Source organism: Sarcophilus harrisii, chromosome 1 (assembly GCF_902635505.1).
Source record: "Sarcophilus harrisii chromosome 1, mSarHar1.11, whole genome shotgun sequence".
Lineage (NCBI taxonomy): Eukaryota > Metazoa > Chordata > Mammalia > Dasyuromorphia > Dasyuridae > Sarcophilus > Sarcophilus harrisii.
Window position 1 is genome coordinate 267,928,775 of NC_045426.1, and position 22,756 is coordinate 267,951,530.

The 22,756-nt window shown below is 34.5% G+C and overlaps 1 protein-coding gene across 10 annotated transcripts in view; it reads right to left on the reverse strand.

Annotated features, from left to right (window-relative positions):
• Positions 1-5,436: 5,436 nt before the first annotated feature.
• The window catches only part of TRRAP (transformation/transcription domain associated protein), a 143,484-nt gene continuing 126,164 nt past the window's right edge, over positions 5,437-22,756 (reverse strand). For 8 of the 10 annotated variants that reach the window (XM_031941639.1, XM_031941630.1, XM_031941616.1 and 5 more), the window contains 6 exons: positions 17,835-18,060; positions 16,709-16,926; positions 13,333-13,517; positions 10,491-10,694; positions 10,203-10,397; positions 6,451-6,735 (listed from right to left, as the gene is read on the reverse strand). In XM_031941639.1, the coding sequence (XP_031797499.1) occupies positions 6,451-6,735; positions 10,203-10,397; positions 10,491-10,694; positions 13,333-13,517; positions 16,709-16,926; positions 17,835-18,060 (1,313 nt within the window). Of the gene's footprint in view, positions 6,736-10,202; positions 10,398-10,490; positions 10,695-13,332; positions 13,518-16,708; positions 16,927-17,834; positions 18,061-22,756 lie in introns of all 10 variants that reach the window. The other 2 variants (XM_031941644.1, XM_031941607.1) reach the window with 1 other exon arrangement.

Sequence of the window (22,756 nt, forward strand, 5' to 3'; positions counted from 1 at the left end):
AGATACTCCACCAGCCAGCACTACACCATCTATGTGTGGAACCATCAGTTTACAGCAAATGGAGAAGTTTTAAATGCAATGGATAGTTCACTTGCTTTGGCAGTATACTTTCCAGGGATGTACAGATCGATAATGAGGTTCACACTCACACTGCCAGAGCTAGCTCAGTATTTGTTTGGGAGACTGAAGAAAAGTGTGGGAGAGAACTACAAAACTGAAGATCTTACAAAGCTGTTATGCTGACCTCATTATTGTGTGCCTGTGAAAACTGCACTGTGTACTAGGGCCATGCTAGGAAATTGAATTGCTTATATTTGAATTGTCTTAGGAAGATGCCGAGGATCACTGGCTGGATGAGCTACCAGACACTGAGGTCCTTTCTCGAATTAAACTGCCAAGCATTCCAATTCTACTGCAGAGAGGGCAACTCTTTGGGGCTGGCCAAATCCAAATACCAAATGCATGCTTGCCAAAAAGACTGTTTTACAGAGAAATCACATAAGGCAAGTGCTCGAAAGAGGGTCAGAAAAAGCAATACAAGGACCCTCTCAAGGTCTCTCAGGAACTTCTTTAGAATTGATTGTATAACACGGACACTGGCACAAGACTGCCCAGCATAATGTGTCCACATCAGGGAAGGTACTGTGCTCTATGAGCAAAGCAGAATTTAATTAACTCAGAAGAAACACATAATGCACAAAGTTAGAGAAGCCATCCCAAATGTTTATAGGGATTATTTGTCTGACCTGTGGCAGAGCATTCTGAGCTCCGATTGATCTGATCAGCCATAGCCAGACATACAAACTTGACTTGTTATTTTGATTTTCTTCAAGAATGAAGGATTTCTATTACTAATACTAATCATTTTTGAATTAGGACTCTGGGACCTTTTCTTCCTGTCGAAAGAGAATACTTTGCCTCTTCAGATATTTTTAATTTACTTTTAGGCAATTCTTACAGGATCTCTTTTCCTCTACCTTAAGCCCCATCCCCCATTTGTCATCCTCCCTTGTTGTGTCCTGCTTTGTAGAGCCTCCAAGTTGGGGTGACAAAATGCACTGATGCTTTCTAGAGCCTCCACTCCAGGGTGGTAAAAACATATCTTCTTAGTGGAGAAGTGATAAGGCGGGACTCCTGAGGATGGTGGAAAAATAGAGTTCATTTATTCCAAAGTCTTTCCCCTTTTTATACCCTCATACCCTTATGTAATAAAAACACTGGGAATGCGCCCAGTATATACAGAGCACATGGGACCACTAAACAACTTGCTATTGTACATAGTTTGCCACCTGGTATCCCTCTTCCACCTGCTGTCACTCTGCTTCAATCAACACACAGATTGTCACTGCCCTGACTTCTCAGGAAGGCAGAGAGCCCTTAGGGGAGATGGAGAGCCCAACCAGACATTGTTAGCAGGTTCCCTCTAGGTTGAAGGGTTTTATACCTTACTCAAGAGTCTATGACCCACTACACTTCCCCTCTAATATTAGAATTGCGATTACTAATTCCTTTCTATCTTTAATCTGGCTACCTATTTTACAACCTTTTTTTTCTCAGTTAAATGAAGTGTAATTTCATTTTTCTTCTTTAACTTCTTTTATTAAGTTCTATAATTCTATGCTTTTTCCTAAAATCATTTATTTCTTTCCAATCTTTTTCTCTTCCCTTCTGGTGTATTCTATGTTTTTATTCTTTTATTCGTGATCCTTATATTTATTAATCTTTGATCTCGGTTCCTTGTGAACTTGAAGCTCTTAAAGTCCCCATTTTAAGTTCCTTCTGTTACTGCCTTATAGATTTTGCACCATCTACCCCACCCTCCTTTAGTCTCCTGTGCCTCATTCTTAAAAATATCAGTACCTGCAGAAGACAAGAGTATTGAAATATTGCCCCATGGTAGAGATTCTCCATTTTCCTGATTTTGAGGCTTCTTTCTGCCCCTGTTCATCTCATAATCATTTTGTTTTCCATTTGCCAAGAAATTTACTCTTCGAGTTCATGCCCTCCCACCCTTCTGGATGTTGATTGCCCCCGAAAATTTTGATTCCCCTTCTTCTAAAGGAGGATGGTGTACTTAAAGACAAAACACTGTCTCAGAGGTTTCTCAGAGCACCAAATCACAAGAGATTATATGCATTTTATGGTCTGCATCTCCTATTACAGAAAATCCACTACTGAGTTGAAATCTTTTTTATCCTTATTTCAATCCCAGACTTTACCACTTCATCATTCCCCCAGAGCTCTACTCTAAATTCTAAGACTTTTCCCTTTATTGTTTACCAGTCATCTGATTAGGATACATCACAGATTGCCCTCTGTCTTCTCTTTCCTCCCTCTTTTATGCCCTTTCTTTTTTATAGTTTAGTCTCACATAAACCAGTGATTCATCTGTAGACAGTTTCTGTCATCACTTTTATTTAAGTTCATTCTTTTCATCTCCTTGCATATTTTTAAGGGAGAAATCTTGTAAAATGGTCCCTCTGTTGTTAATTTCTGAAAACCATATTTATCTTTTTCTTAAATTACTTTTTCCTTTTTTCCCCTGAATTATTATTTAGGTTTTCTTGTTTATTGCTAGGATTTGTGTTGCCTTGGCAGGCTGTACTTTCTACTTTCATCATTATTATTTTTTCTTGAATAATGCATTCAGGGTTATTTTTCGGGGGGGGGGGGGGAGACTCCACTAGGATTTCGTCCTTATTGGCTATTGGCTAAATTTGCATTGTCCTCAATTTTTAAGATGTTTGAATTCATTTAGATGTTCCACTGATAATCTTCCACTTTAGTATCTTCCCTGTTGATTTTTCCTTTGAGCAGTCTCAATCACTACTACACATGATTTCTGAGGGGATAGAATGGGTCCCAGACAGTTATCTCCAGCCCTGAGTTAGTTCCTTCTACGGCTAAGTAATACTGCAGCAATATGTTGGTAGGGATGTGTGGGAGATAAACCAAACCGTGAGGGGAGGGCAAGGGGATGGGATGTGCGGGGGGAGAATACAATGGCATCAAAAACACTGTTGAGTGGATCTCAGCAGACAAGCTGGCAGGTCCTGTTGTGCCACTCTACCAAGGTCTGGGAGATAGTAGGGGAATGATTACAGAGGAAACATGTTTAGGGACTAGAATTTGGCCTTCTCTGCTTTTAAATCATGAAGTTAATTCATTAAGACTGTGAAGATACCTGCTCACTTTACTTCTTGTATGTAATTAATTTCTAAGTTTTGGAGAAAACAAGTAGTCATCCATCTTATTGGTCACATGACCCAGAGGTTTAGAATTCCTTGTTAATATTGACCTAGGAATAAAGCCAATCCTGAAATCCCATTCCTCAGACTCCAAAGAGTCTTAATGACAATATGACTGGCATTTCCAATATCTGCCTATGAATCACTTACAGAACATTTCCCCAAACATGATTATCATCAAGAGATTAACTGAATATCCAAGTAAACTTAATAGTGTACTAAATACAAATAATAATTACAAATTGTGTAAGTCGATGCATTTTTACTACTTAAAGATTCAATTCTACCTATCTTTACCTTCCCTTCAAAGCTAAGTTCAAGTACCATGATGTTTTTTATTCCTATCTACCTTGCCTAATTAAAAAAGAAAAAAAATTCCTTTTCAAAATTCAAATTTTCCTAAAGCAATTTGCATCTTTTTTCCCTTCTGTCTTTACTAATTTGTTACACAGACTATCCCCTACAGTAGAATATAGCCTCCTTAAAAGCTTAGGTTTGCTTAATTCTTTATTTTTGTATCCATTTTTAGCACAGCACGACATATGCAGAGGATAAGAAATGAACTTTGATTTCATTAGTACAGGGAGCTCCTTGGTGGAAAAATCCTTTCTATCAATGCAGATTAGAACTTTCTCTCCAACTTATGGTCTTATAAAAGCTGTCTAGAACACAGGTTGAAGTGGCTTGCCCAGGAGTTACCAATGATTGTGTGACATAAGTGGAAGCTGAATCCTATCCTACCCTCCCTGCTTCAAGATTGGCTCTGTTTACAATTTAGTATCTTTCCATACCATCCATATGGTAGATATAATAAGTACTCATTGAAACTAATTTAACTGCTAACCAGAATAATTTTGACTTAAGTTTGGCTAAATAAAGATATGATAAAGATATGTACTAAAACTGAATGGCCATAGCATTGTAAAAACATTTTTATACATTATTGCATATGTGTGTATGTACAAATGTATATATGTATGTGTGTAATTATACACACACACACACACACACACACAGTATCAACTCAGAACTGGTTCAAGATGCCTAACCACCACTTCTTTGCTAAAAGTTTAAATGAAGTGTGTTTTATTGATAAGACTTTTACTCAACTTGGTAAAACATTCTCCAAAAAACACTCAAGTAACAATGATCCTTGACTCACTAATATTTTAGGGCACTTAATACCAACTAGATGCCATCATCTTACCTTATGTATAATTTCAAATACATGGCTGCTGTCTTTCCAAACTAATGCTAATACTACAATGTTTAATATTATATTACAAGGTTTGGGGGTTCTTTGTCATTCCCTCCTCAAAAATTTTATTAAGAAAAAAACTGCAACAACAATGTATCCTTCCTCCCTATAGAACCAACAATTTTAAGATATCAAAGTAAAGTGTCCATTACCAACCAGGTAGTGATATACCAGGCACAAATTTGGCAGTAGGGAATGGTTTCAGCTTCTTCCATAGAAAATTTCAATGTAGAGATTAAATAATGGGAGCAAAAGACAGTATAGTATAGTGAGGAAATTCCTGCTCCCTCCTTCCAGTTTTCTTTTCCCTTACCCTTAATTCCTCTTATCACAAACTTCTTGATCCAGCAACACTGGGTTTCTCAAAGTTCCACCAAAAAAAGACGTTCCACTTCTCAATTCTGGGAACTTTCTCTTATTGTATCCCATCCCTTATTTGAAATGTTCCCTCTTTCAGGGCAGCTACTTGGTGTAGTGGATACAGCACCAGCCTTGAAGTCAGGAGGACCCGAGTTCAAATCTGGTCTCAGATACTTAATACTTCCTGACTGTGTGACCCTGGGTAAGTCACTTAACCCCAATTGCCTCAGCCAAAAAAAAAAAAAAAAAAGTTCTCTCTCCTCATTTCTGTCTCCTGGATTCCTTTAAATTTCAACAAAATCCCATCTTAATTCTTGTACCTTCCTTCTAATTATTTCCTATTTATCCTATATGTACATGTATCTATATCTTGTTCACACATATTTATTTTCTTGCTTCTCCCCATTAGATTGTGAGTTCCCTGAGGACAGGAACTGTCTTGTATCTCTTTTCATATCACCATCATTTAACATAGTGCCTGACATACAGGAGATGGCTAATAAATGTTTAGTGATTGCTGCCTTATGAAACCCATAGTTTAAATCTTAAACATTTAGTAGATGCCACAAATCATTTTACAAAATATTTATTCTGAAAAAATTCACTCTGTACAAATTTAGATAGAACATTCTCAACACTGCAGATTTATAAAAATGCTAACAACATAAAAGACTCAAGTAAACTTAAAACTTGTTTTTAAGTTAAAAAGAAAAATTGCTTTTTTAGAAGCAATTGTAACAAGAGAAGTCTAGAAGTGTCTTAAAATTCACCCAATACAACCAGGAGGTTCATTTTAGAACTTCTACCATCCTTTCTATCAATTACATTCAAATACATAATGTCTGAAGGGATGGCATTTTCCCTATAGTATTATAAAGCCCTGTTTATACATAATGTCAAACACTAAGCTAGATTTCCAAAACCGGTTATGCTTTTACTGTACATAAACTTGTGCTCAGAGAAAAGCCAGCACACTTTGTTCATAATTTTATGGTTCTTTAACAAAAGAGGGTTTTTTCTATACACTTGTTACAAACATCTGTACAAACCAATACAGTTCCTGTAAGGTGGTGAGGGTAGTTCTGAAAGGGTTAATATTTGACAGTACTGAATCAACAGTTCAAACTGTACATTCGTACAACGGAAAGAAAACAATTTCACAAGGGAAATTCAGATGTGAAGAATTCTGGTTTCTTAAAAGGTATTAAAATGTTTACAGTAGATGTAAGATCTGCCATTTCTAATAGTCTAGCCATTATTGAGAGCAAAATCTCTAAAACTAAATTTCATCTAAGTATAACTTGCTGACCCTCCCCTTCCCATCCCATCCCAACTCTTAAGAGAAAGTTTTAAAAGCCATCTCTGCATAATAAATCACTTCTTTTGCACATGACTATTTTAGGGAATAAATCGAAACCCAGTAAACCACAGGACTTCTGTAAACATGATTTGAAACTAACCAGGGAAAGAAATTTAAAAGTTAGCGACAGGTAAGCCAGTCTAAAATGACCTCTTCACATTTTTCCTCCTAAAACAATGCATGGCTCATAGTGCAAGCAGCCAAACAGCTGCTGACATTTCCAATTACAGCCAGGGATGCCAGGCGGGATCCATGCGGCACAGATTATCCAGACTATTTGCAGCTGCGACAAGGGTGTTGACTTTGCTCTCTCCTCCTTCAAACTGAGCGAGATTATGGAGTCGAGTCATGATAGCAGTCACAGCTTTCTGCACCAGGGAAACCAGCTGCTGGCTATCCATGTTCTCAGGCTGCCCCGCTGCAGAGAGCGGAGAGGAGGTGTCCTCTTGTGTCTTCTTGTGCCAAGCAATAATTTCATCCCGAAGCACTGTTTTCAGAATGCCATCAACCTATAGTGAAGAAAGAGAGCACTGACTAATTGTGTCTTTAGCTGAAAGAAACCCACCCCCCACTGTGACTTTCTGACTCAATCACAGCCAAGTGCACGCTGACATTCAGAGTCCTCTTTACAGTCTCTATACCCTGGCATTGGATGATGACTCACAACCTGAATACTCCTTAGTAGAAAGAAAAAATTTCTTCTTCTAGAGCCACTTATTTTTCCCAGCAGTATGGAGTCGAAGGAGGAAAAACTCACTGATTTAGAAATTGGAAGACATGGGTTTTGGTCCTGCTGTTGTTACTTACTACTCTCATTCAGTCTTTCTAAGTCAGACTTTCCTAAGCTGTAAAATGGGAACATTAATACTTGCACTACTTACTTTGCAGGGTTATTTTTGAAGAAAAGGGTTTTGTGAACTTGTAAGTGCCACAATAGCACAAGCTATTATCTTGTTTAAAGGATTGTCTAGCTGCCCCCCACAAAGTGAACTGCAGAATTTTCAATTATCTTAAGAAACAAAAGCACCGGCACAAACAAGTGCACTTCTACATTATATTTATATAATGTAGCTATCTCATTAGACTTGCAGGATTATGTGTGCATAAGATTAAATAAACGTCCCCTTGTCCTCCTCCTACCCATTTGATCATTTCTTTGCAAATTCTAACTGTAGTCTCCCACAAGACTGTTTTGGGCCTTTCCCCTCTTTCCCCCTTTCCCCCATTTATATTAACTGACTTGATCTCTCTGGCTCCCGTGGATTCAATAACCACATCTACGCAACCCTAGATTCCCAGTCCTCATTTCTTTTCTGAGCTATATCTTCATGTCACCAGTTACCTTTTGGATATTTCACACTGCATGTCCTGTGGATATCAAAATTTAGCTTGTACAAAATACAACTCATCTCTCCCCTGAAACTCTCTTGTTACTCTACTGTCAGGAGTAGCAGCATCTTTCCCAATCATTAAGGCATGCAAATTTCGTCTCACCTATCCAAGGAGTTGCCAAATTCTGTCATTACTACATTAATAGTTCTATTTTATATGCCTTTAATCCTTTTCTTCACTTGTTTCCCTACTTCAGCCCTGCATCACTCTCTCTTGCCTAATATAATTGAAATTGTCTTTTATTCAGCCTCTGGGTTTCAAACCTCCCCCCATTAAATTCCCAAGGTGATTTTGTTAAAGAACTGATTTAACCACATCAGTCCTCTCTTCAATGAGCTCCAGGGGATGGCTCCCTATTACCTCCAAGATTAAATGTAAACATTTCCATCTGCTTCACTCCTGATGAATGTGGTTAAATCACTCATAACTTGGCCCTTTCCTAATTCTCCCAAATTCTTACACTTTACTTCCCTTCATATAAATCCTCTCTGATGTGGCTACAAAGGCTGGCTGTCCTCCATTTCTCAAAAGCCCTCCCTCTGCTCCCCTTGCCTTTACTTTCTCTGGCTTTCTGAAAGAATCAGATTTAGTCCCATTTTCTTCAGGAGCTCTTTTTGATCTCCCAGCTGCTGGTGCCTACCCCTCTGAGAATACCTTCAATTTTCCTATCTTACATGATATATACAGCACAAATATATTCTCTATATGATTCTTATGTACCTCATCTGCACATGGCCTCTTAAGTTAGAATATAAGCTCCCCAGGAGCAAAGACTTACTTTGCTTTTCTTTGTATGCTCATTACCTGGCATTTAATTCATCAATAATAGTTTTCCAATATAAAGTAACTTAACATTCTTCATACTTCAAATTAGCCCTAATCTTACTCTAAACTTATTTCACTCCTCTCTATTCTTCTATTATCCTATTAAATCCATTCTTTTTTGAGTAAATTTCTCTACATCTTTTTCCATTTCAAAAAAATATATATTGTTTCATTCCTGACAAATGTGTTTTTTACCCTCCATGGACTTTCTAGTTTCTCAAGCTAATTCCTATTCTCCAACTCCATCAATTCATTGGGCTGTTTTGAATTATAGAGAATGAAATTCCCTATTTATACATATCAGTTATTTAAATTATAGTTTCAATAACACTTTAGAATCATTCATCCATCCCTTGGATCTTTCACACTATATCCACATAAAAACTGAATATGTAGTCCCAGATTATCTCTCACTTAACTGCTGCCTGGCAGTCAATCCTTTCATTTGGCTATAGTGAGACTTCTCTTATCATTACTTCCTACAGAAGCTAGTGCAAACCATCTCAGGGACTTCAGAGGCCATCAAATCCAAATCCTTCCTTTTACAGATGAGGAAACTGAGGTTCAATTTGGTTAATAAATTATTTACTTCGACAGTAAGCGTCAGAAGCAGGATTTGAGCCTCGCTCTCTGACTGGACTAGTCAATGTTCTTTTCAGTGCACCATTCTACTCTTCAAACTCTTGCCATCTAATTCCATCTTCATTCTAATCTCTTCCCCCAACTTTCTCACTCTCTGTAGATTATATCAAAACCTACTTTACTGAGAAGATGGCAATCTCTAATGAGAACTCCTCTCTTTCCACTTCAAAATATCTGTTTTTGCCCATTTTCTCTCTCCGTCTCAGAGAAATAAATGTTCTTGCTTGACAAGGTTCCTTCCTTTATGTTTTTACCTTTGTCTTTTCTGGATATTTGCAGAAATTATGTCATTAATCAACTTTTAATTTTAGTCTTAGAAATTAAAATTTTGAAAAAAATCATCCACCTGAAAGTGAAGATTGCCAAAAGAACATTTATTTTTAACCTTTTATTTTATTGTTTCCTTAAAGCATAGGAAAATATTTATACCCCCCTTCATCCCAAAGTTAATTAGATGTTTATTACAAAATCCTGCAGTAAAGTGTACTTCAATACTATAACCATTTCCTTTTCAAATCTGACAGATTTTTAGAATGGGGAGTGGAGCATAACTGAATAATAAGCATAGCTGAGGGATAAATTATCCAGTGTTATTGGGTAGTTTTTTAGGTTTCTATTTTTAAAATGTATTCCTCAATGTAGTAACATTCTTGCATCAGGTAAATTCTTAAAATTTTCCATATATATGTATACACGCACACACACACAAACACACATATATGAAGAATGGTACCATGAGATAGGGAAAGCTGAGAAAAGTCAAAGTTCTAGGTTGGTAAATTGAGACTCTATGCTCATATATATACTTGACATATATATTTTTCTCTCTCCTTCCCTCTCCCTTTCTCTCTTTATATAGGGAATATATATGCATATATTCCATAAAAGAATTCCTTTTCTACGTAAAAATCTCTACTGAAAAATAAAAGCTAACTTTAAAAAATTAATTTAAAAATTAATTTAAAAAAAGCTAACTTTAAAAAAAAACTTTAAAAAAACTTAAATTCTATATTGTCTTTTATTCAAATGTTAGCTTCAGGCTGTAAGACATACACTTCAGAAGTTTCCCTTAAGCAACACCGTTTTAAAAAATTATAATATCCACAATGTTACTTACCTTAAAGTTTGGTTGTGCAAAACACCGAGCCACAGCAATCATAGAAGCAGTTAATGGACCAGAGACCCCAATTGTGGTCAAGAATTCTGAAATATTAGGTGTGAGGCGGAATGGCACAGGACGATTAGCATCCAGATCTCCAGTAGCATCATTAATATCAAATCGAAAATAGGCAACGTTAAGTTTGCCAGTGTCCTAAATTTCAGAATAAGATCATTTTATTAAAATTTTTAGAAGAATCATTTCTTAAACACAGCATTAGCTTAAGTTTCATTTGCATCTAATTACCTGTGCAATCTGTAACATCTCTGGATTGAGTCTATTCAAATGAAATACAAATTCTGCAAAACCAATTAGCGCTAGCTGGATTGTGAACATCTTTCGAAAGGTCCAGTAATCAGTGGCATTGGGAAATGTGTGCAAAGCCCATTCTCTTAGCATGCTTCTAGGCACCATGTTACTTTGAACTTCCTTGAGAATATCACGAAGAACCTAAATTAAAGGAAATGATATAAAATCCACAGTATTTTGGATCAATTTATAAATAACAATCTAAAACTCATGAGTTAATAATCTTTTTTATTCTTCTTAAATTCAATTGGAAATCCTCTTCCAAAAGAGTTAAATAAGAATGTTTTAGAAATTATATTTTTATTGTTTAAGATCCATTATTGTCTCCATGATGATCCACTGTCTCCAGGCAGGTAGTACCAGAGAAAAGCAGTACTACAAATGCCTGGAGATCATAGAACAGCAGACATATCAGTCAATTTTCTCTAAGAAAAACAGGAAGTTATTAATGCTCTTTCCAGCTTTAAGGATGTTCTGGCAGGCTACATTTCTCTTATTCTTTATCTGATTCACTAAGAGATTACTTAAATATTATATCTTCAAAAGAAAAATCCTTATATTGTAACTCTCTGTTTCTTAACACACTGAATGTGATTTCCATGAACAAATGAGTATAAATTCCAAGTTATCACATTGAACACTGACATACATAAAATTATTCAGTTTCTTTTTCTATAAGCATTAGAAGAGTTTGAGTGCTTTGGTGAAAACACTAATTGCAGAATGTGTGCTACAGTTCTTCCCAGGTAACTGAGGAAACATCTGAAAGCTACAATGATACTCAGTTATTTCAACACATACCAAACTAATTAATTGGAAATAAGAACAAAGTCAGAATTTCTCTTTGTAGGAAAAGCTACATAGCAATGACACTACTTCAATTGCAAGACTGTTAAAGACAAATTTCATAACCTAAAGGATCCCTTCACAAAACAGAAGTAAATGTTATATAACACTTCATCTTATATTTTAATACTACAAAAACTTTAGATCTACCACGAATTCAGAAAATAAAAACTCATGCTGCTTTTATTCAACTGGAATAAAGCGAAATAAGATGCTGATAGAACATATCAAATATAGTTTTTCACTGAACAAAAACACATGATTCAGAGAACTAGCAGATTCTTTATAAACCCATGATTATATACTATCAATGACCAGATATAGTTTCCATGAAATTACTCTAATGAAATAAATTTGCCAAATTTGCTACTTCCTAATAGACCAATTTCAGTTCCTAAAGAATTGAGACCAAAGAAAGTTATTTCTATAGACTGTAGCATCTACTGCAATACCATGTGAACACAGATATTAAGTAATCAGGAATCATGCTACATGTCTCACTCTGTGATCTTGGAACAATCATTCTTTGTTTATTTATCTATAAAATGGGAAGGAAGCAGAAATAGAGAAAATAGAGATTAGTAGCTTTTAACTACTAATATAGGATCACCACAACTAAAGAGAACAACACATGAGAACAACAAAAAACCATTAGTTAACAGTTACAACACAATGGTAAAAGCTAATATTTAAACTCCACCTTCATTATTCCCACTCTCCTCTTCATCCTTAGCTACGGAAAACATTAACAACAGATGTCTTATATCTTTAATGGTTTGCCATTTAAGTAAGTTGACAAAATGTGTGGTGTCTAACTATAAATATTTATTTTTTCATAAAATTCCTAGTTTCTACTTTATCAAAGACTAGAGTAATCATGAAAAGTACCAAACACCCAAAGCTCTACTCTGAGCATCTCAAATCAGGGCCACAAGCCAGGTGAAATGTGGGATGAACATTTTGAAAATAAGCTTTCAAAGCTCAAAGTCTCCTTTGTCATTCCCATGATAAGGCAGTGACTGTTAGAAGTGATGAGGTGACAAAACTCAGGAATTAAAATAGAACCATCCATTTTCAACAGTTTAAACCCTCTTCACAAAACTGAAGACAAGGGACCAGATAATCTCCTTCTAGTTCTCTGCTTTGGATACATGTTTACTATACAAAAAAAAAAAAAAAAAAAAAAAAAGCCTTGCAAATTATCATTTGCTGATTATTTCAGAGATATAACTTTCTGATAACAAGGTAGGACCGCAGCAATTAAAGAAAAAAGCCCAAAGACAGAGGAGGATGAAAAGTCAACACAAGCTCTTCAAAGATCATAAAATACCAGTAACTCAAACTACTAGAGGTAAAAAGCATGGGGTTAAAGGAGAAGTAAGAAAGCTAAAGATCAGTATGATCCAACTCAAGATTATTTCTTAAAATTATCAGGACTCATAAAGAAAGCAAAAAGGGGGCATCATAAGCAGATAGGAAGCACAAGTTTGTAGATTTGACAAGAGTAAGGAATTCTTATTAAGGAACACCTATCCACACTGTATCCAGTAAAGGAAAGGGGCATTTCAAATGCTTTCAACTATAAGACAAGACCCTACTGGCTGTGGAGAGAGAAGTGAAATTCCACAAGTTCAATAATATAATTTCTAAAAACAAATTTGGGTCTTTCAGGTTTATAATCAGGCTAATGTGATTACAATTCAAAAGTAATCTCACCAACATCAGCAGTCTTAAATTCCAACAATTAATAATCCAATAAACTTACCTCAAATTTTAGAGCTTGCCCCTTAAAGAAAAGTAGCTATATTTAATGTTAAAAAAAAAAAAAAACACACTTGCAATCAGCACATTAAATATGGCACAGAAAGTGCAGAAGTAGCACACTGAATCCTCAAGAAATGAGTGTGAGTACAATTAATCACAGCTTCAATACCTGATGACTGGCTTGAGTCCCCCGTGCCTGCACAGTTGCCAATCTGTCGTAATAACGAGAAATAGGGTTATCATGCTCAATGCCCTTCTTGGCACAACGTTGTTTGTATATCTCGACAAGAGAAAGGGAAGAGGGATTGTCTTCAACAAGACGCATCTGTGGAGAGACTGCCACAACTCGAGGAACTAGTGATAAAAAGGAAGAAAGTCAATAGAAGAGAAACTTCATTAATATGCAGGACGTGGATCTTATGACTAGATACATATTAAAAGGAGTAGTAATCTTTATAGAAAGATTCAAAATATCTTGGAATGAGATATGGTCCCAAGCCCAGATTTTCATCATTATGTTAATATTTGTGTTTTTTTAAGTGGTCTCACATACCCCCAAAAGAATAATTTATTTTCAGACCACAATTAAAAAACATAGGAGTATGTATTTGTAATATCTTTAATATCTACTTCATCCTAAGGGAAGAAAAAAACAAAGTTTTTGAAAATGAAAGACTGTTGTTCTTAAAATAAATTGGGAAAAAAATCCAATGAGTCATAATTACCATATACACACAAAAAAATGCTACAAATCCTGATGAAGGGGAAAAAAATAATAACAATCTTTACGGAAGAAGATTGTTTCCATTTAAGTTTGGAAAATGGCTCTAAATGCAATATATCTAGATAATGTGCTGATTTCCTACAGTACAAAACAATTTAAATTCTGTATTTGCTTTAGTTTCAAAATAAGCTGAAATTCTTCTGAGGGTAATCTGATTTGATTTCCCTGAACTAAATACATTCTTAATTTTCTCCTGGTAGTTAATCTTATTTACATCAACTAAAGAACTTAGGGGACTGGAAAAGAGCATGACACTGGAAATAAAAGAGCTGGTCTCCAATTTCAGTTTCTACCACTAACCAACAGTATGAGCTGGGAGAAGTTCTTCTCTATAAGAAGGATCACTAAGGGCCCATCACTTCTAAGAGTCTATGATTTACAGTATATGATCATTCATCTAAATATATTAGTAATTATCCATGTTTTTTTCCAATTTAAATTCTAATACTTGGGGAATTGATTTATTAAGTAAAAAATGTAATTTACAGCAGTGAAGAAATATTTTTAATGAAATGAGTGAGTCCCGTTATTCTCAGTTTAGCCATCTTTTGCTTCAATGGAACTAAGGATGATAATACTCTGCACATGCAATGTTTATTGACTTCTATAATTAATAAAACAACAGGGAAGGAAATCTCACAAAGAGAAGAACACAAATTTAAGTTCAGCATATATGTTGTAATACCAAGTTAGAGTAATTACAGAAATAGCTACTAGTATTCTGGAAAATCAGCAACTATTGTCAAGCCTGCTTTTTTCCCCTTTGGTTTAGACCTAGCCTGTTTTTATGCTTATCCCTGTGTTAAGTCTGATATGCAATTATGTCAGTATAGATCCAAATGAACTAAGACACACTTAAGTTAGTTAAGACACTGCAATTAACACATACTGATCTGATTAAGATTTCTCCAGTGACTTTTTTGTGGCTGTCCTAATACAGACCTTAAAAATTTCAAAAATACTCTGAAAGATAGCTTGGGCCCTTGAATTTGGTGCTATTGACAAATGCTTCCAAACAGAAAATGAACAGGTTAATTCTAGATTTATTATATATTTACATTAATTATTTTCTTAACTATAAAGTATTATACTGTCCACTTTTATCAACATCTTATAAATGTTTAAAAGTTATGTTCCATAAATATTTATCACTAATTATTATGGTTAAATTTTCAATTAGAGAAAGCTGAAAATTACTTTTGATCTCCAAGTCTATTTTCAAGTAATTTCTTATTCTGAACAGTGCCAATTTCTAATTGTAGGAGGCTAGTCAAATTTTAAGATAAGACTAGGGAAAAGATGGCTTTAATTTCAGTATTTGGAAGAAAAACAGGTTCACATATATATATAGTAATGCTCCTCAATGAACTTTATGACTTGTTGAAATCTGGATGTGGCTAATAACTATTTTTCCATCCATAAAGGCCTCTCAAATTTTTTAACCATTATGTCTAGGAGGTTGGCATAAGTTTTTTTCAAGAAATAGTTCATATCCAGATTAAAAAAAAAAAAAAAAACAGCACACAACAGTAAACAGATCCACAACAGTAGGATCATTTGAGAGGATCTACCAAGTGATTAGGGAGAAAAGGCTCTATTCTTTTTCCATTTGTTTTTTTTTCCTCTCTTCTTTTTGAAACTTCTTCCACTTGATGAGATTTGTTCCTAAAGCACATTCTTCTAATTTGAGTGAGACCCAATGGGATCCTGGGAAGCCTAATTTCTATTTAGAGTATAAACAAAATCCAGTCTGGGTAAACCCCCCTGTCCTTGTGAGCCACCTTTCCATTTTACTGCAATATCCATTCTTCCTGACTGAATTTATAGGATGAATGCCAATACTGTCAAGATTCAGTTGCTAAAAAAAAAAAAAAAAAAAAAAGATTCAGTGGCTCCAACATGTCAATCGGTTGGTTTTTGGAGAGGGAGCTCAAATTCAGAGTACTTACCAGAAATAAATGTATATAGACAGATGCTTTCGGCCCTCATTCCCCAAACCTAGCTACCATTATTGTAAAGGCAAAAGAGAGCCATAAAAGATTGAGAATAATTTTCTGGGTTTTTTGTCTGTTTCATGGCTTGCTGTAGCTATTATAATATACATAATGTAATTATACATAATCAATCTATCTATCTATTTAGCCAGTAAACTATCTATCTATGTATCACCATCTAGTGGTAATTTATTGCTGGAAAACTCTGTTCTTAGCTAGCTTTATTGTCAGAGTAGATAAGTCTATTATCAGAGCCTTATCATGATCACTCTTGCCCAAATCAAATTTTCTTTTACATGCTTCTTCCAGGCTTGGTTTTGAATTTCACCCCAGGAAACCAAGCCTAAATTCCATGAAGCAGAAATGGCAATTCATAATATTTAATGTCATAATGATAAAGTAGTCATTTCAGTTATTTTGTAAATAATAAATCTCTTTAAAAATAAAAAAATATATAGTGCAGAGTCCTAGAAATCATCTAATGCCTTCATTTTATAAATGTAATTGAATCAGAGAGTTAAGATAGAGCAGTAAAAGTACAATTTAATCAACATTTTCAAGATTTGAACAGTTTCACTAAATATACAAGTCTATTTTAAGGAAATATTTTTTGGAAGAAAAAGTTACTCCACTTTACTTAAGTAGGTGGCATTCATCTGAGTACTCTTTCCCCTGCTCCCCCTTCAGATAAATTACAATTGCTATCATAAAACTCACAAAAACAAGCATAAGTAATAAGTTATTTTGGGACTCCTTTAACTCAATACCTGTGAAAAACAAGTGCCTTTTTGTGGTTTCTTTTCTCTTCTCTAAACAGGGATTCAAAAGGCGAAGAAGTTGTAAAACCCGCTCTTCTCTTCGAGACTCTGTCAAACAAGCGTCATTCATGACCAGGTAGGGGTAAATCTTCCCATTATGCCCACGAATATAGAGTCTTCTGGCAGCAGTGTTGTGCTTCTGTACTATCTCTACCCGGGGCATAAATCTACCAAAGGAAAAGAAATGAAATGCATATGAACTTCCCTATTCTGGTTTTTATTTCTTCTTCACTGAAGACAAAACAGGATTTAGAGCTTCTACATGATGAAAAAGTCAATAAATTTTGAGGTCTAAGGATAAAAACTAATGGGATAGGAGAGAAAAGTATAGGATTAAGAAGTATGAAAGATTCTCTGGTTCTTGATTAGGTAATCTTGGTAGAAAAAAAGATCTCCAGCAGTAAACCATTTTTGACTTCTTCCAGTTCAACCTAACTACCATTGAGAAAAGTTGTCCACTAATAAGCTGCCACAGCATTAGCAATAAAAAGATCAAGTAAAAAAGCAGGATTATTTTAGGACAGTTAACAATGCCAATGACTAGGTATTCTCTGATTAATCCCAAACTGAAGAGGTTCAGCTGTGGCAACAATTGTATCTGAGTGAGGAATGGCCTACTTTAGATCAGGTTGAAAGAGAATCATGAGATCTGTCTCTTAACCTCAGTATAAGTTTCCAAAGATAGAATTTCCTGGTTAGAAAGCAATTAAGAGAGAGTAGAGTATGGGCTGTGGTTAAATCCTGCTAATAAGAAATAAAGCCTGCTTGAGATTATAGCCTTCATTTTAGCTACAATGACAGAATGGGATAGGGAGCCAGAACATTTTTCTTCTTCCACATTCTTCCCAACACTCCCAAAACAGTTCAATACAGAAAAAGTACAGGGAGGAATGGAAAATGAAAGGCAGGATTAATAAGATAATCAAAATATCTTGAGTAAATGGAAAGGGAGAAAAGTGAATTTAGTAGATAACAGTGGATTAGTAAAGACTCTTCAAAATCATTATCACATTTAAAATCAGATGCAACATATGAAAATGAAGACCCATCTCAGTAATTTTCAACCTAGCCTTACCTTGCAATTTTGATATAATAATGTGTTGGCTTTGGCATTAAGAACTCTCCAGGGATTTCTACTTCAGCAGTTTGTGCAGAGAAATTACTTAGAAAACGACACTTTTCTTCTATGAGAAAGAACTTGGGAAGCTGCTTGGTTTTAGCCTCCAGTATTTTGATCCATTTTTTCAATTTGGAGATTAGATTGTGAAGCTTCATTGATCCTGGAACACTGAAGTCAAAATCTTCAAAAATAAATGACATAAAAACATTTTAAATTTTCTATGAAAGAATGAAGCTAGTGCTTGTTTCTAAAAGGAAGGAATTAGTAAGTCACTACCTAAAAGGTCTTAGGATTACAGAAATGTCAAATTGAGAGAGACCTTAGAGATCATCTAAAGTAACCCTCTGCCATTTAAAAAAAATCAAGAAAAGGTGAAAGCCAGAGGAATCAAAGTATTAATACAACATTATACAATCGTCAAGTGACAGAGCAATGGCCAGCCTCCTGAAAAAAAATATTTAAATCTTTCTTAACAAAAAAAAAAAAAGTTGTAAATTTAATATTTAAAATAAAATAGAAAAATGATAGTTTAAGACAACACTTATTTGTATACTATGAAGACACGTTTCAAACTATAAATTAATACAAGCAATGGATAAACCTAAGAATGCCTATATAAAAAATGTCTAAATGGAGTGGCTACACTCATAACTTGTATTTAATAGTTTTATAATACATATTAGGTATGTAATAAATGCTCATTGACTGACTTAATAAATCTTATCAAGAATAAGGCAAATCGACAGAGAAGTTAAAATACTTCTATTTGTAAATGACAACTGTAGACCTAGAAAATACAAGACAATAAATAACAATAAATGGTTCCAGCAACTCTATAAAATAGGATATAAAACCGACAAAAAGCACTTGCATTTGCTCACCAAGAATCAAGAAAGACTGATATAAAAAAAAAAAAAATGACATCATTCTCAATAATGACAAAACTGCATCAATCTGGGCATTAATCTATCAAGACACACAGTAAATCTAAAAAAAGAAAACTTTAAAAATATTTCAAATGCAAGAACTGAAATAAATCAAAGGATATCACTTTTTCACAGAGTGAATATCGTAAACTCACTATTTCTCAAACCAACTTAAAAGCTTAATAAATATACCAAGTTAAAAACCTATAGGTATTTCCATAGACTTGGAGACTGGGGAGTGGGAGAAAGAGACATGTGCTTATTGATACAAGGAGCTTCCAAGTAAAAACTTCCCCTACTGATTCAGAGCAGCACATTCTCTGTAATAACTACCTTTAAGAAAGCTGTCCACTTTTTTTTTTTTTTTTTTGCCCATGGTTACAGATTCACAAGTCTTCTATTATGTCAAAGGCAAGACTTCAACCCCAGAAAATTATAACAAAATTCATATAGAAAAATAGACATACTATTTAATACCAAGAATTATAAAAAGGAAACAGTAGGAAAGAGGGCCTATTACTGCAAAACACCAAATATATGATATAATTTAGACATAAATTAAGATCATAAAGAAACTGGAAGATCATGGAAGAAATTAACCCATCATATTTTGATTTGGGGAAGGAGTTCATGATCCAATAAGATCAGACAAAGGTTCAAGGGAGTTAAAAATGAACAATTTGATGACTAAAAATTTAAAATATTTTGCACAAAAACAGTGTAGATAAAATGCCATAGAAGAGAAGTGAAAAATTAGGGGAAATCTTTCAGTAAGTTTCTCAGAGAAAAGGTCTCATTTCTAAATAGATAGGAAATAGATTCTAGTAAGAGACATTCCTCAACAGATAAATGGTCAAAGGATATGAACAGGCAGTTTTCAGAAAGAAAAAACAAAGTTATCAAGAGCTATATGAAAAATATTCTAAATCACTAATAATTGGAGAAATGAAAATTAAAACTACTCTGAGGTATCATCTCATGGCTAACAGATTGTAAAAAGTTACATAAAAGGAAAATTTTAAATGCTTGAAGGGTTGTGAGAAAACAAATGTACCAAAACCAAAATTGATAGAGCTGTGGATTTATCCTGCCATCATGGAAAGCAAACTAGAACTATGCACAAAAAGTTATCAAAATATGCATATTATTGATCCAATATATCATTATTAGGTATATACCTCCCCAAATCAAAAACAGAAAAGAATTGTATATATAAAAAATATCTGTAGCAGCTATTTTTGTGGTAGCAAACTGGAAAACTTGGGAGGTATTCACATGCTAGAGAAGGGCTAAACATGTTAGAGGCGAATAGGTGGCACTGTGTTATAAAGTACTGCATGTAGGGATCAAGACCTGAGTCCGACTACATTTAATTAAATGTGTGGCCCAGCACAAGTTACTTAACCTGTTTGCCTCCATTTGCTCAACTGTAAAATGGAAAAAGAATATCTCTAAAATTAAAAGAAAAAGAAAAGGTAAAAATATTTGCAATACTTCTTAAAGACAGAGAACCATATATACCTTAATGGATAGAGGTCAGACACAGGAGAAAAGAACTGATTTTAAATCTAGTTTTCACACACATTAGCTTCATCACCATAAGCAAGTCCATTAACTTTTTGGTATTCCTGGCAATTAAACTCTGAAATTTTAAATTACATTCAGGTTAATGTTCTGCACTGATAAAAGGTATTTCTAAACTCTTGGGCTTCCTAACACTGATGAATCACAAGTATTCTCTCCCCAACCCTCTCAAATGAAAGATCTATATACAAGATCTATAAGTAACAGGAGAATATAAGACTGATAACAAAGTGAACAATGGAACAACGATCAAAAGGACCTGAACAGGCAATTTACGAAAGAAAAAATATGTACTATAAATAACAATAGAAAATGATTATATGGAAGCTCCTCAATAGTCTAAAAAAATGCAAATTATAAAGCAACTTGAAGATACCAACTATATCACAAAAAGGGCAAAATTTGTAGTGGTAATTTTTTTTAAAAAAAGGATATATTGGTAAAACTGGGGTTTAACACATTCTAATATGCTGTTCCTGGGACTGCTGATTGATAGCATTCTAGAAAATACCAAAACAATCAACACAAATTTTTGAACCTAATGACTAAATTGCTAAAGACTATACCTAAAACATCATAAAACGATGAAAAAAAAAAAAAAAAAAGGATGCCTATCTATAAAATACAGCTATTGCAGCTTGAACTAAAAAGGTAAAAAATTGCAAACAAGCTCTGTTTAGTAATGAGAGAATGACGGAAAAGGCATATGAATGCAATGGAATATAACAGGGCTGTAAAAGGAAATAAAGATATATGAAATACTGAACAAAATTAAAAGAACTATAGAAAAGAAGGAAAAAGGGCCAACTAGGTGATGCAGTGAATAGAGCACAAGCCCTAAAGTCAGGAGGATCTAAGTTCAAATCTGCTTTCAGACACTTAACACTTCTTAGCTGTATGACCCTGCGCAAGTCATTTAACCCTAATAGGTGGGTAGGGTAGGGTAGGGTAAGGTAGGGTAGGGTAAGGTAGGGTAGGGAAGGAGGGAAGGAGGGAGGGAAGGAGGGAGGGAAGGAGGGAAGGAGGGAAGGAGGAAAGGAGGGAAGGAAGGAAGGAGGGAAGGAAGGAAGGAAGGAAGGAAGGAAGGAAGGAAGGAAGGAAGGAAGGAAGGAAGGAAGGAAGGAAGGAAGGAAGGAAGGAAGGAGGAGGAAAAGGGGAAAAGAAGAAGTAGTGATAGGTTTGGTGAAGATCAAAAAGGAGGTTAGAGTAGTAGAAAACAATTTTTTTCCTTTGCTTTTTTAAAAAGTTAACTTGGTTTTGCTATGTTGAAGAGACCTGGGTTAAGATTTCTCTTTTTTTAAACCTATTTTTGTTGATGGTTATTGAGTTTACAATAAAACCTTTTAAAATAGAACATGAAAATGAATGCAAATTATCTACTGATGGCAGTCTAAGGCTCAGAACTCAAGATCTCTTATTTATAATGGAGTGAGAGTAATATAAATAGCATCAAAATGTCATAAAATATTTGAAAGATCATAGAGATTCATCCATAAAATAATGCAACAATGGACTTCCTATTTAGCATGCATAAGCCATGGCATACATATTGACCTGTTTTTGTATCTCTGCTCTTTATCTACCAGGAGACAGGCAAATTTTTTTAATGATATAAAGAAAGTCATCTATCAAGAGTTATAAAACTAACTTTATCACAATGTGAAATCTAACATATACTATATTGTTTTAAAAAACAATTAAGCCATTATGATTTAAATTAACAAAATATACAAGTCTTTCATTTAGGTCAGGGGGGAAATGATAGTATAGCTTCTCATCAAACATAAATGAATGTGGATTGAGATTAAATGTACTGACAAAAGTAGGAATGAAGTACACTTACAAGATAAGGGAATGAGGGTACAATCCATCCCCTTCTCCTTTACTCCCCCCATATACATACAGGTCCATTTGTTTAACCCTGCCTTTCTTTAAAAACTGCTAAAACTGAATGTTTTTTGTTTCCTCAAAGAGGCCTAGCACAAAAACCAGTTCTGGCCTCTAGTCATGCTCACACTTTATAAAATTCTTATATGCACTGTACATTTTATAATTTTTATAAGTTATAATTTTTAAATTACACAATAAAAGCCCATTACAAAATATCTCACATCAAGAATCTGATTCTAATAAGAACCAAAACTGTCTCTCATGGGAAAAAAAAGCAGTAAGGTGAGTGTTATTTAGCTAACATTTTAATAAAAAACACTAGAACAGACTCTATTACATTTGGCTCTAGAATGGAGTCCTATGGTGATATATGATGATGTGTAGAGAATTCACTTCAAACACAATTAGAAAGTAGAGCTGTGGAAACCAGACTTAAGGGTTTTGATAGGCCCAGAATTTTTATCCTATTTAACCAGG